This window comes from Leucopleurus acutus (genome assembly GCF_964270905.1).
Source record: "Leucopleurus acutus genome assembly, chromosome: 13".
In the NCBI taxonomy this organism is placed as follows: domain Eukaryota; kingdom Metazoa; phylum Chordata; class Mammalia; order Artiodactyla; family Delphinidae; genus Leucopleurus; species Leucopleurus acutus.
The window spans coordinates 82774316-82789430 of NC_139155.1; the positions used below are offsets into that span (position 1 = coordinate 82774316).

Sequence of the window (15115 nt, forward strand, 5' to 3'; positions counted from 1 at the left end):
GGCTTTCTCTAGTTGCGGCAAGCGGGGGCTACTCTTCGTTGTGGTGCGCGGGCTTCTCTCTTCGTTGCAGTGCGTGGGCTTCTCATCGCAGTGGCTTCTCGTTGCAGAGCACGGGCTCTAGGCGTGTGGGCTTCTGTAGTTGTGGCACGTGGGCTCAGTAGTTGTGGCTTATGGCCTCTAGAGCGCAGGCTCAGTAGTTGTGGTGCACAGGCTTAGTTGCTCCGCAGCATGTGGGATCTTCCCGGATCAGGGCTCAAACCCATGTCCCCTGCATTGGCAGGCGGATTCTTAGCCACTGCACCACCAGGGAAGTCCTTCCTCATCGTTTTATGTGAGGAAGTCAAGTAGCCCTTTTCTCTGGGCGATCATTTCATGTTAGCCAAACTGCTGCTTCTAATGTGAGGGAATTTGAAATGAAGCTAAGCACAGTCTTTATCAGAGTGCTGTCTTCTTTCTCTGCACAAGCCCCAACACAGCCCCCTGGGTTGGAGTCCCATTTTTAGCACCATATAAGGAAGTCTATGTGACAGTAACATGGGACTCCCTAGAATGTTTTTGTGTCTCAAGGAAACAGTGGAATCATTCTCTTGAAGACCCCAGAATGATGATGCTAAACTCTGACGTGAGGCTCAGTCCCATGAGCTGAACAGCCTCCTTTTCCCTTTGTGATGCCCAGGTGAGCACATGACGGAAGAGGAGATGTCTGACTGCTTCGCTACACTGTTCGGACTGAATCCTGAGGGCTGGAAATCCGAGCCCGCAGCCTCTTCTGTCAAAGGTACTACAGTGGGCTCTGTCTGGACACGTAGCTGAGCTGCACTAATTTGTTGGCGACTTAAGTGCATTTAAGTCTTCTAACTGGTGCAAGCCACTCTCCTTCATACCATGCACACAACAAAGCAAGTCTGTTGGGAATGCAACATGAATAAGTTATAAAAAGACCAGGGAGTGGTGGTCATGTCTAAGAGATGAAAGCTTTTGTTCTTGTGCTCCGTCCTTCCTTCGTGTTTCCCAGCCTTGTTTCTTCCCTTTATTCCCCCGATTCAGTCCTCATCTTTCCAGCTTGGGTAGGCGAATCTTGGCCACTAGTAGAGGATACAGTTCGGAAGCTCTTTCAGAAGAGGTATCGTCATGAGAGCTTTGGATAAGGAGAGGGCAGGGACTCGGCAGACAGGCACGAGCCCGACTTCAAGCTGCCAGAGCTTGAACATCTTTAAAGATCATCCTGGGACTCCCCTGGCAGTCCAGTGGTTAGGACTCCGCTTCCACTGCAGGGGGCGTGGGTTCGATCCCTGATCAGGGAACTAAGATCCCGCATGCTGTGCAGTGTGGCCAAAAAAAAAAAAATCCTCCTCTCCTTTCCTGTCTGAGGATTTCCCACCTCCTTCTTTTAGCTCACTGACGCCCTTTTGCTGGAACGTGTCCATGGACAACCCCGAGTGCTGCCCTGCTGCCCCCATGGGGTCGGGAGCAAAGACTCCTCACCAGGCTTCCTTCTCCCTCTCCTTCTGTTGTCTGTTCCCAATTTCAAATTGAACAGAGTTCCTAACACAGATAGTTCTAGACTCCAGGAGCTGATTGGTCATTTCCAACCTGCAAGCTCCTCTATGCCATTCCTTGTGTACCTGGGATCTCAGAATGTAACTTTCCCAATTGTTTTATATACACACACATGTATACAGTGTTCCTAAGTGTCTCAAAACAGTAAAATCAATGATGCCTTGTAGTTGAGGCTTTCCAGTGAAGTGTGCAGAGTTTTGGGTAACAGTGCTCCAAACCCAAACCACAAAGGAGGGATTTTAACCAGTTTCCACCCAAAGGTTTTCACGGAATCAGGGCCAAATCCCAGCACAAAGCTCCTCTCACTTTTGTTTAGTATCATTTCCTCATATTTTTGGAAAATGCTTCTGAGTTAGAAACCTAATTGTTATGAAGGCATTTGCTTTCTTTTCTTGTTTGGTTAGGTTCAGAAATTTGCTTTGAAGAAGAACTTCCAGACGAAATCACTGCAGAAACATTCACGACTCAAATTCTTGGCCTAACCATTTCCCAAGATTCTGGACAAGATCCTACGGTCAGTGAAGTTGAAAGGAGTGCCTGAAGCACAAAGGACTTTGTGTGTGTGTGTTTTTTCCACAGGGCACTGCTTTTCCCGCATTTCCCTACCCCTACTCTAATCTTCAGAACGTTTAGACATTAAAAGCAAATTTCTGTTAAGCAATGGAATTCACAAAGTTGGACATTCCACTGTTTCTGAAATAGAAAAGTGGGTGGAGGCAAGAAAAACGATGGCAGCTGGATGGAAAGGGTGTCTGGAGACCCCGGCCGCCATTCTCATGCCTAATCCACGGCAGTGCTGCCTGGAGGGGGTTTGGACAGGATGAGAAGGTGGCGTGGTCCCCGGGGGCAGAAGGGGCCTCAGCCAGCAGCAGGCCTTCCTCGTGGCAAGTGTGGCCTTATTTCTATCCCCTCAAGTGGCACCTGGACCCTTAGCCTAATGTGGCCTGATATGGGTCATCCCAGCCTGCTATTGGGCGGGGGCGTTGGGTGCTCTGGGCTCCCGAGAGCCCCGGCTTGTGGCTTCTTATGAGGAAAACCCCTGAGCAGTTGTGTGCGACCGTTATGAAGAGCATCCCCGGCCATGCTTAACGCTGGTGGCACCTGCCAGAGAGAATGCAGAACAGCAGCCCCGGAGCCCTGTGTGTACCGCAGCTGGACCAGAAACGGCCGGCCGGCCTCCCCGGGGCAGAGCTCAGCAGACGGGAGCCGCCCCCTCACACAGCGCACGCGCCGCATAGGCCAGCGTGGTTGATTCGCAACCTTGAACTCCGCTGGGCTGCAGAACTCGTAGCAGGCGAAAGCAGTTCCCCGGCGCGACTCGGGGTGTTGAGGGAACGTGACTCAGGCTTCAGCAGCATTCTGACCTTGAAGATAGGGTACCCTCGTCATATAAACAGATGGAAGTTATGGTCTGATTTTAAGAGTTTTGTCCTCAGTTATGAGGTCTCACTCAGGCAAATGGGCCAAAGGTTATTCTCCACACGTGCTTAGTCCAACACACCCGCCGGCCAGTACCAGCTCCTTCCCCGGAGAAACCAGCCTTTGAGATGATGTTTCTGACCCCCGGAGCAGGGGTCTGTGTGAGAGAAACAGAACGGCTGCAGCACCCTCCTCCAGGCACAGAGCCCCCTGCGTGGCGGCCGTTTGGAAACCTGGCTCTGTGGGTCCTTGGGACTGCCTGGAACACAGAACAGAGCCGTATCCCCCACCGCGGCGGTGTCACCACCGCCTCGGGACAGCCGGCGCCCGCTCGTCACACTGTATACCTCCAGGGCTTTGCAACCTGGTTTACATTTGGTTCTTTTTGAAAAACACGAAAAGGAAAACAAGCTTTGTGAATCAGCTTTGCAGCTGCTGAGGGCTTAGGAGAGACAGACTAGCAAGCCAGTTAAAAAGTTCCCGGGGACATGTTAGGGAGCAGAAAACTCTCAAGTGACTTGTTCTCTTCAGAAAATAACTCAGAATGGGATGCACTCTGGACACCCACCAGGGGCTTCTTTCATCAGGTCCGGCGCCCTCTTTTTGGTTCTTGTTGACGACATATATTGGAGTCATCTTCTGGAGCAGAATCGGCCCGTGAGCAGTTGGACCCGCGGCGGCGGGGCTGGTGAGCGGGAACCGCCATCAGGCCCAGGCTGAGCCGCTCGCTCTGCGCTGAGTCGATAGGGGAAGGGTGAGGGTCAGGGTGGCCGTCCATCCGGGAAGGCGCAGATAGCAGGGGACCGCAGCATCCGTGTCAGCGGCGTTCCCACCCTGCTCCCAGCCCAGCCAGGCCGCGGGCGCCCCTTCTCACCCTTTCTGCTGGTGCTTTTCTTGGGGGATCTCTCAGCTTGTCCGACCAGGGTGAAGAGCAGCTTACGTGCACCTTCCATCCCCGGCGAGGCGTCTTCACCTGCTGGCCACGCAAGTGGTGGCGAGGCCGGGCCCCAGCACCCGGGTCCAGGGCAGGAAGAGGAGGGCTGCCTTCCTGCCCAGAGAGCAGAGAGCTCAGACTCTCCCAGCCATGTGGGTAGCAGAGCAGCAACACCAGAAATGGAGGGAGCAGAGACCCAAGACGGACGGTCTCGCTGGGCTTGTACATCGGACGTAGGGGCGAGACGCTGGACCCCAAAAAGCACCATGTGATGTTCTTTTGAAAAAATAATACTGTTTCAGATGGGGCCTCTGGCTACCGACCTCTGCATCCTGGCCTGTTGCTTCCAGAGTTCAGGAGCCCGTGGAAAAGCCATGATCGTCCAGGAACCACCCAAAGCTTCCCCCGCCCCCCACTCTCTCCTCCAGACCCCCAGGCCCCTCCTGGGCAGGATGAGTGTCTTGTTTGCACAGCACCAGCCCAAGGGCCGGGCCGGCCTGGGCTTGCATCCTGCCTCTGCCATTCAGTAGCACCCTGTGTGCCCTTGGGTGTGGCTAATCTCTTAAACCTCAGTTTCCCCCTGGAACAACTCCTGGGGTGGTGGTGAGGATTAAAAGAGATATTGCAAATAAAAGTGTTCCTGGCATAACGTAGTGCTCAAAGTAGGACAGCAGCTATTATCACTGCAGGCAGAAACTGTGCCTGAGACTGGGGAAGACGTTTGATGAAAATTAATCTCTCCCGACTCCAGGGTTTTAGCATCTGTTAACACTTGCTCAAATAGGGGTCTCTGCAAGCTTTGACAAAGGACCCTTGATAAATATTTGTGGAACGACTGAATGAAAGAACGTGAAGCTTCAGTGCTCTTTTAATAGCTGACTTAGCTTTTGAATCAAAGTGAATCCGGCCCCCACAGGCCATCTGCATCAGGGTCAGCAGACTCTCTGGAAAGGGCCAGAGGGTAAACAGTGGGGATCTGTGGGCCGAGTGGGCTGGTGGATGCCTCACCTCGGCCGCTGGAGCACAAACGCAGCCACACAGACTCTGGTCCAGGAAAGAACGAACGTGGCCCCCTTCCAATCAAACTTAATTTGTGGACACTGAAACTAATTTGGATTTCATGAGAATTTCCACATACCGTGAAATCTTCTTCTTCTGAGATTTTTTTCAACCCCTCAAAAACGTGAAAGCCATTCTTAGCTTGCGGACCACACGGACACGGCAGCCCGGATCTGTCCCGCAGGTTGGAGTTTGCTCCACCTTCTAGGCTAGGATGACTCTTTCCAACGCAGTTTTACAAATACGATGTATGTGTAAAACACCTGACTAGTACTCTTCAAAAAAGCCCAGGTCATGACAAACAAGAAAAGGCTGAGAAACTGTCCCAGGTCGGAGGAGACTAAGGTGACACGATGACTAAATGTGAAGCAGGATCCTGGGTTTCTGGAACGGAAAAAGGACACTAGGAAGAACCCGGTGAAACCCAGAGGAAGTCTGTGGTTCAATTGATAGCAATTGGGCCAAACTTAATTTCTTAGTTTCGATCAATGTATCTTGGTTGCCTAAAAGTGCACACGAGGGAAGCTGGGCAAAGGGTCTGTGTTAACTCTCCATACTACCTTTGCAAATCTGAAATATTTCAAAATCAAAACTATATTTAAAAATGAGGGAATTCCCTGGCAGTCCAGTGGTTAAGACTCTGTGCTTTCACTGCCGGGGCCCGGATTCGATCCCTGGTCAGGAAACTAGGATCCCACATGCCTCGCAGCGCGGCCAAAAAAAAAAAAAAAATCCTGTACCACCTTTCTGCCTCAGCCACCCCTGAGTTGTTTCCACGAGCTGCCCTGTGCCCCACAGCTCTCAAGCCAATGCTCTTGAAGCCAGTCCGGGCCCCTGCTCGTGGGTTGCCTCGCGTGCCAGCTGTCCTCTGTGAACCCGCTGTGCTTCGCGACAGTGTAGACAAAAAGGGGCTTTTTTTTTTTTTTTTTTTTTTTCAGAAAGATCTGTGTCCTAAAGCCATGGCTGCCCTAGACCCTGGGGTTTTTGGCCTGACCATGTTCTTGAGAGATCTGGATGACAGAGGTTCCCCTGCAGGCAGTGGCTCAAAACTGACTATAATGAATAGACACAGGACACTGGGACTCAACAGTAAGTTGCCACCCTATTCATGTGTCATATAACATCCTCTGCTAGCTTAGCTTAAAGGAATATCACACACACACACACAGGCACACAACCCGAGCTGAGGCAACATTCTTCCAGGGCAGTGTGATGCTGAGTGTAGGGCCCAAGCTCGTGGGACAGTAAACCCGTCGCGGGGTTCTTTACCGTGTTTCCTGAGCTGCTGATGCCCGAGGCAGGCCTCTCGCCCCCGCCGATAACCATGGGTATTTATCAGTGCCCAGGTGAGAGGCATCAGGCCCCGAAAATCACTCTCCACTGTTGGCAACCCTGCCTTTTTCTCGATAGTTTGAAATCACCAGCTGTGAGTGGGGAATTTCAATACCAAGGTCGCCCCCATGGAAGGGAACGAGCCATTGTGTTCGGCCCTGCACCCCCTCTTGTTCTCTCCTTATTTGTTGATGGGAAGTCACAAAACACTTCAATGTAAACATGGTATTTATTTTTTTAGATCTTAGTCGTTAAAGCAAGTGGGTTTTTTTCCTTTGGGCGGGGGCGAGTTTAGTTCCAACAACCACTACAAGCTCTTTGCCAGCACTTCAGACAACACACAGCGTGTGCTGTGAAGGGTAGTCCCCACAGCGTGTCTGTCCTGGCGGAGGGAGCAGTGGGCGGTATTGTGGACCCTGGTTCTGATGCAGAGAGAGCGCATCAGGTGTAGGCGCTGTCTAAAGTGCTGGCCGCCACCCAGCTTCTCCTCCGTGTGCATCTGATTGCTTCGGAGATGGACTTCATCCATCCATTCATTCATGAATTCAGCAAAGAGTGAGTGTGCGCCAGCACTGCGGTAGGGCTGGGGGTACAGGGGTGGACAAGACGGGCATGGCCCTTGTCTTCGGGGATCTCTGATTAAACAAACACGTAACTATGCCGTTGCAAACTGTGGTCGTAGAGGAAGAGCCAGGGGCCTATGAGATAGAATATCATGAGGGAAATGTGCTTTAGTTGTGATCAGGGCCGGTCTCTCCAAAGATGAGGCTTGTAAGTTAAGAGACAGTCATGGAAAGAGTGGGGAGAACCTTCCAGACCGAGGGGACAGTGCCACCAAGGCCAGAGCATTCGGTGAACCAGAGGTTTGTGTGGTCAGACCCTAGAGAGGGACGTAGGCTCAAGGTGGGGTCCTCAGGAGTCTAGAACGACCTCTGGCGTTCCTTCAGCACTGCCATCGCATGGTGCTTCCTCTCGAGTCCGAACAGGAATGTTTTCACGTGGGCGATGGGCAGGAGGAATGGAGGGAGGCCAAGTCTTCAAGAAGATGATCTGGCCTTTCTCATTCCTTCACTTTCAAAGAGTCTTGATATGGGACTTCCCTGGTGGTGCAGTGGTTAAGAATCCACCTGCCAATGCAGGGGACACGGGTTCGAGCCCCGGTCCGGGAAGACCCCACATGCCGCAGTGCAACTAAGCCCGTGCGCCACAACTCCTGAAGCTCGCGTGCCTAGAGCCCGTGCTCTGCAACAAGAGAAGCCACCGCAGTGAGAAGCCCCGCACCACAGCAAAGAGTAGCCCCTGCTCGCCTCAAGTAGAGAAAGCCCGTATGTAGCAACAAAGACCCAATGCAGCCAAAAATAAATACATAAATAAAATTAAAAAAAAATTTAATTACAAAACCTTGGAGAAGCTTTTAAAAACAAAACAAAGAGTCTTGATATGGGGTATGCTGCCGCTCAGAGGATCCCAGGAAAGACCATAAATAAGTCTTGTGAGGAACCAGCCCCGAAGCTGGTGTGTTCTCTCACGTGACACTGGACAAAGGTGGGAAAGCTCCCAGTGGGTTTCAGCCCCGTAAACCTTAAACCCTGAGTCGGCATCAATACATCCTTCTTAGTTTTCCAGGGATTTCGACATTTTAAAAAGAGGTAACCACAATTTTCTCCGTGATCTTGTTGTCCCTTTGTGCACAACCATGTTTAACTGCACAGTCCCCTGAGTCGCTGGTGGTATCCCAAAGGCAGCCAGGTGTACAGCAAAGCTTCACCAGAGCTAGCCACTTACCCCTCCCTCAGTGTGCTGTCCGTCACCTCTGCCTTTCACGAGGATAGATGAGAGAATAGCAGTAACTTGTGCCAGATCCTCTAACAGTGACCTCAGTTGAACTCTGTGTGCCCTGGTGCTAAGGCCTAAGATAAAATGTGGTGGGAAGCATGTTTCTTTCCCTTTAGAAGGTTATATTGTAGCGAGGGAAACAGACCTGTCAATAATAATACAGTATTTTGTGATATGACATAGGGGCGTCCAGAGCAGATGGGGCAGGAAGGAGGAGGTGATCAGGGCGGGTGGAGGAGACATTACATAAATGAGGCGCTCTAAGCCCATCTGAGCAGTGCCAGGGGGTCAGTGGCAGGAGAGCAGCCCAGAGAAGTCAGTGATCACATTATGGCTGGCCTTGTGTGCTGAATCAGGGAGGTTAGGCTTGATATGAAAGGGAAGGGGGAGAAGTGGATCAAACTTGGATCTCAGAGGCGTAGGGCTGGGTGATGGGCAAGAGGGATTGGCTGGGGAAAGGGCCCACGGCGAGGGGATTGTTATAGTAGTTTGGGGAGAAGTGAAAGATTGCAACAAGAGAAAAGACATTCAGGAAGGCTAACTAAGTATACAGACTGAGAGGCAGCTTAAATAGGGTATCAGCCATGATCTTTGGTTTGGAGCAATAGAAATTGGCTCTGGTTAGCTTCAGGGGAAAAGGGACCTTATGTGAAGACTATCAGGTAACTCATAGGCTCAATGGAGCGACTGAAGAAGCAAGCTCTGAAAATGACCAGGAACCAACGGCAGCCAGGATGCCAATGGCGCTGCCACCACTGGGAGCTCAGCGCCTCCGATAGTTAGGCTCTCCAAGGGCCACTTCTGCTGGAAGTCATTTCTCCGCTGCCCCTACACACCCTCAGACATCAAAGTCAAAATCAAAACCACAATGAGATACCGCTTCACCGCCACAAGACATATGAAAAAGACAGATGATAACAAGTGTGGGTGAGGATGTGGAGAAACTGGAACCCTCATACGTTGCTGGTGGGAATGTAAGATGGTGCAGCTGCTTTGGAAAACAGTCTGGCAGTTTTTCAACATGTTATGTACAGAGTTACCATATGACCCAGCAATTCCCCTGCTGGGTATGTAGCCAAGAGAAATGAAAATATACATCTGCACAAAAACCTGTATACTTATCATCATAGCAACGTTATTCATAATAGCCAAAAAGTGGAAGCAACCCAATGTCCATCAATGAATGAATGGATGAACAAAATGTGGTAAATCCATGTAATGGAATATCATTCAGCCATAAAAAGAATGAAGTATTAATACATGGGATGAACCTTGAAAATATGTTAAATAAAAGAAGCTAGGGGGCTTCCCTGGTGGCGCAGTGGTTGAAAGTCTGCCTGCCGATGCAGGGGACATGGGTTCGTGCCCCGGTCCAGGAAGATCCCACATGCCGCGGAGCGGCTGGGCCCGTGAGCCATGGCCGCTGAGCCTGCGCGTCCGAAGCCTGTGCTCTGCAACGGGAGGGGCCACAGCAGTGAGAGGCCTGCGTACCGCCAAAAAAAAAAAAAAAAAAAAAAAAAAAAAAAAAAGCTAGGCACAAAAGGACACATATTGTATGATTCCATTTATGTGAAATGTCCAGAATAGGCAAATCCATCGAAACAGGAAATAGACTCTTGGTTGCCTAAGGCTGGGGGAGAAAGAATGACAGCAAATGGGTAGAGGGTTTCTTTTTCAGATGACAAGAATGTTCTAACATTGATTGTGGTGATGGTTTCACAGCTCTGCGACTATACTAAAAAACACCTTGGGCTTCCCTGGTGGCACAGCGGTTGAGAGTCCGCCTGCCGATGCAGGGGACACGGGTTCGTGCCCCAGTCCGGGAAGATCCCACATGCCACGGAGCGGCTGGGCCCGTGAGCCATGGCCGCTGAGCCTGCGCGTCCGGAGCCTGTGCTCCGCAGCGGAAGAGGCCACAACAGCGAGAGGCCCGCGTACCGCAAAACACACACACACACACACAAAAACACCTTAAAAGAGTGAATTTTGGGACTTACCTGGCTGTCCAGTGGTTGGGACTTCGCCTTCCAACGCAGGAAGTGCGGGTTCAGTCCCTGGTTGAGGAGCTGGGATCCCACATACCTTGGGGCCAAAAAAAAAAGGGCCAAGACATAAAACAGAAGCAATATTCTGGCGGGTTCAGTGGAGACATTAGAAATGGTCCACATCAAAAAAAAAAAAAAACAACCAAAAAAAGGGTGAATTTTATGGTATGTTAATTATATCTCAATAAAGCTATTATTTAAAAATAATCGACTGGCAACCCAATTAAAGAAATGGGCAGAAGACCTGAATAGACGTTTTCTAAAGAAGACGTACAGGTGGCCAACAGGCACATGAAAAGATGCTCAACATCGCTAATCATCAGGGAAATGCAAATCAAAACCACAAAGAGACATCACCTCACATCTGTCAGAATGGCTGTCATCAAAAAGACCACAAATAACAAATGTTGGCGAAGATGCAGAGAAAAAGGAACCAGTCACTATATTACATTCCTCAAACATATCATATTGTAAATCAACTATACCTCAATAAAAAAGAAAATCAACCTACTAGACCATCCACCTGGGTAAGGTTGGGACCCATGCCCAGGACCTAACCCCCTGGGAAAAAGAGGGACAAGCCGCCTCTAGCTGCTGTAGTGGGGGGCAGCCTCCATCCACAAAGGCTCACCCAGAACTAGGAAGGGTATTCAGATGCTGGGCGGCCAAAATGACTGCACACGTGGGAGCGAGAGAAGACATTCGGGCAGCCTCCTGGATTTCTGACCTAAGAGCTCACCAAGCACATTGGTAGATGCATTCCAACTCTGCTCCAGGTCACTGGGTCATGACCGGACTTCTGTGTTTAATCATTCATTGTTGGAAGAGCCTGCGTTACACCGTCTCACCTCTGAACACATCTGTCTCTTGAAGCACTTTATATCTACTATCTCTTTGTTTCTATATGGCCTCAAGTGGCCCAACTTTTAGGCAAGCCAGTGGCTGCATGCATGGATATACAACTTGCTAGTCTATTAGTATTTGAGCTGGTGACCATTTTTAGAGCTGTAATTATAGGCAAGAAAAAGTAGGCAGAGAAGCAAATTGGAGTATTTGATTTATCAAAGAAAATTTTTTTAATGGCTCCCCAGTCTATCTGAAATTCATCATCAGGCCCACATTGTGGGGGAGACGTTCCCTACGATAATTCGGGATCCCGTTGGGCTCCACCAGTGGCGTGCTGGTATATATTTACCTGTCCTCTCTGGGTTGGGGAGGGACAGGAGGGTCCTGAGAGCACTCCCACAGGGCTGATTTACAACTCTCCACATCCTGATGACTGTGGAGTGGGGAGCACCGGTCCAGAGACACAGTCAGGAGAGCGGGGCTCTGGCCAGAACTCTGCTAACTGGCTGTGTGACCAGATGGTAGCATCCCTTTTTTTTTTTTAATATTTTATTTATTTATGTAGGCTGCACTGGGTCTTAGTTGCAGCACGTGGTTCTTCGTTGCGGCATGTGGCATCTTTGTTGCGGCATGCAGACTTCTTAGTTGTGGCACGCATGCGGGATCTAGTTCCCTGAACAAGGATCGAACCTGGGCCCCCTGCATTGGGAGCGCAGAGTCTTACCCACTGGGCCACCAGGGAAGTCCCAGTAGCATCCTTTTCTGTGAAAGGAGGGAGGCTTCAGCCTCCGCAGCTCATCCCTTCTGTTCCTGTCTCCGAGTAAGGGACTGTATTTCATTCTGTGGTTGGAGTGTTCCCTTCATAGTTTTCCCTCTTGGCTGGGCCTTGCTAACGACCTGCTCCCCAAACACCAAAGCACCTCTGTTTATGAAAACAGCGCTCGGTCACAAGTTGCTAGGCAAGGACCAAGGTGCCCAGAAGCGCCAGGGCTGGGCCTGCATTTTCCTCACAATCACCCATCTCCATCTCTGTTCCAGAGTTATCCTTCCCCTCCCCACAGCTCCCACCCCATGGTAAATGAGCCTTCATCCCGGAGGAGGAGTGACGTAAGGGTTGAATTTACCAGCCTAGGAAGAGTAGTGTGACTTCAAACCCCAGTGTGGGGCATACTGATGCAAAGATCGTCCAGGTCTGTTATTTAACAAATGCTTTCTGGTATCTAGCAGTTACTGTGTGCCAAGTGCTGTTCTAAATTCTTGACAAATACTGTTTTGTTTTTTGTTATTGTTGTTGTCAGTGGTGGCTTTTTTTCGGTACGCGGGCCCCTCACTGTCGTGGCCCCTCCCGTTGCGGAGCACAGGCTCCGGACGCGCAGGCTCAGCGGCCACGGCTCACGGGCCCAGCCCCTCCGCGGCAGGTGGGATCTTTCCGGACCGGGGCACGAACCCGTGTCCCCTGCATCGGCAGGCGGACTCTCAACCACTGCGCCACCAGGGAAGCCCTGTTGTTGTTGTTTTTAATTGAAGTATAGTTGATTGACAATGTCGCATTAGTTTCAGGTGTACAGCAAAGTGATTCAGTTATACATATATATGTATTCTTTTTCAGATTCTTTTCCCTTATAGGTTATTACAAAATATTGAGTATAGTTCCCTGTGCTATACAGTAGGTACTTGTTGGTTATCTATTTTATATATAGTAGTGTGTATATGTTAATCCCAAACTCCTAATGTATCCCTCCCCCCACTTTCCCTGACAAATACTGTTTTTAATTCACATAACTCTGTGAGGCAGGTCTTATTTTCATTCCCATTTTACAGATGAGGCACAGTTAGGTCAAGACACAAGCCATGACTAAGTAACTCACCTCTGGAACCCCACGATCACTCCTTTAACGTGTCTAAGATTATCACAAACATTCAGAGAGAGCTTGACTTCCAGTCTCTGGTAACTAGTTATTCAGACCAACGCTCAAGCTGAAAGCAACTAAAAATGCTAGAACATATGCTAGAAAACATATTTTAAAAAATCCTAAAAGCCACCACATGCTGACAAGATAGTAAGGAATAGGTGAAACTGAAGGAAAAAGAGAACCCTGACAGCTAACCCAGCAAGGAAGCCACTCGAACCCTGTAGATATTTGCCAAGTCTGGCATATTTGAACTTCAGTGTGAATGGTTTTCTTGAGGCAAGAGGTCGGAAATCAAAGTCCAGGGTCCACACTGGGTGGGAGATGAGACCTTGCCCAGTGGTGTGCTGGTAAATGCTTATCACCAGCCCTTGGTGGGGTTGGGAAAGGGTCCTGATGTATTATAGCATTTGCCAATTTCCATAGCGTAAATGTTCCGCCATGGCTGATTTAGAACTATTGATAGGAGGTCACTGAACAGAGTTGGGAAGCGCAGGCTTGGCAGTCAGCTGCAGCACATCACTGACCCCACCCTGGGTACAATAAGCAAATCAGTCTCACTCACTCAGGCAACCTATATTGGCATCACCTGGGGGTCCAGGGACCCACGAGCCCTGAACTTGGATGTTGGTCATCCTGCACTAGCAGTGCCCTCAGGAGTCCGGCAGAGCAAATGTAAAGCAACTTGAGAGGAAGGTAACTTCACTCTAGGCCTCAGATTATCCCTATAAATAAATTTTAAAATACAATGTCCAGCAAGGTCAAGGAGAACCAGACAGATCACAAAGAAATAGGACACCATGAGTAAGAACCAGCAGAAACAGACTCTCAGATACTTCAAATATCAGAATGATCAGACACAGACTATAAAACAAGTGTGCTTTGTTGAAAGAAAGAAGTGTAAAACTATCCGCAGGGGACAGAAAACTATAAAAAGTGCCGTACTACATTTATAAAGAACATTTGTAGAGAGCCTTATAGTTTAATCGGAGATCAAACACACAAACACCTTCGGGGCCATGTGGTAACACAAATGAGTACAGTGACTGGGTGACACATTGGTGACCTAGTGAGCTCTATCTGAGGGGCACAGGGCTTCTCGGCTCCAGCTGACTGTTGCCGTGTGGCACGTGGGGCCCAGTTTGCATGTCTTCTGCTATCTCTAGAGAAGCTGGATATTTGGATTTCTTTGTATTGTGGCAAAATACACAATGTAAAACTGACCACCGTAACAATTTTAACGTGTGCGATTCAGCGACAGAAAGCACATTCACAATGTTGTGCAACCGTCACCACTACCTACTTTCAGCACTTTTTATCACCCCAAAAGGAAAACCTGTACCCATTTGAAGTCACTCCCCATTCCCCCCCTCCCCACAGAGAGCGGCTATTAAGATGTCATCGATATCATCGTACATCTGTCTGGCTTTCTGTCTCTAGGGATTTGCCTAGTCTAGATAACTCATATAAGTGGAATCATACAATATGTGTCTTTTTGTGACTGGCTTCTTTTACTTAGGATGTTTTCAAAGTTCATCCATGCCGTGGCGTGTATCAGTACTTTATTCCTTTTTGATGGCTGAATAATATTCTATTGTATAGATATGCCCATTTGTCCATTCATCATTCAGTACTTGGATTTTTAAATATATGTTCCCATTTTTAATTCAAATATATGCTTTAAAAAGTTCTGTGTAACCTTAAGCATGTATCTGCTGGCCAGGTAAGTCAGAGGGCCAATGGCGTGAGACTGCTGTCTTATGACCCACTGTTACATGTTTCCCATACAATCCTCACATCAGGAACTTGGGGTTTGGGATGGTAAAAGGACATGCATAGGAAAAGGCCTGCAGCACAGCTTCCACTCCGTATCGCCAGAAGCTTTTCTCCCCCAAACCAAAACCTCAGGGGAAAGGGCTTGGTTTTAGAACGAGCGGAAGACAAACATCTAGCTCATGGCTGTGTCCTTGAACTTCCCTGGGACTCAGTTTCCCTCCATGTAAAATGACTGATGTTGGGTTAGTTGATCTCCAAGGCACTGGGCTTGCTAACGGGGTCATTCTTTTCCCCCAGCATCCACCTGGGCACGAATTGGCTCTGGTCAAGATAATTTAGCTGCAGCTGAACATAAGGTTGAGGCCCCTGGCTTATCCTGGTAATTGCAGATTCGTGCG

The 15115-nt window shown here is 49.5% G+C and overlaps 1 protein-coding gene across 1 annotated transcript in view; it reads left to right on the top strand.

Annotated features, from left to right (window-relative positions):
- The window catches only part of CFAP251 (cilia and flagella associated protein 251), a 68795-nt gene extending 66634 nt beyond the window's left edge, over positions 1 to 2161 (top strand). The window contains exons 21-22 of the mRNA XM_082853545.1: positions 677 to 778; positions 1965 to 2161. Of these exons, the coding sequence (XP_082709671.1) occupies positions 677 to 778; positions 1965 to 2101 (239 nt within the window). The 3' untranslated portion in view covers positions 2102 to 2161. The remainder of the gene's footprint in view (positions 1 to 676; positions 779 to 1964) is intronic.
- The last annotated feature ends 12954 nt before the right edge of the window (positions 2162 to 15115 follow it).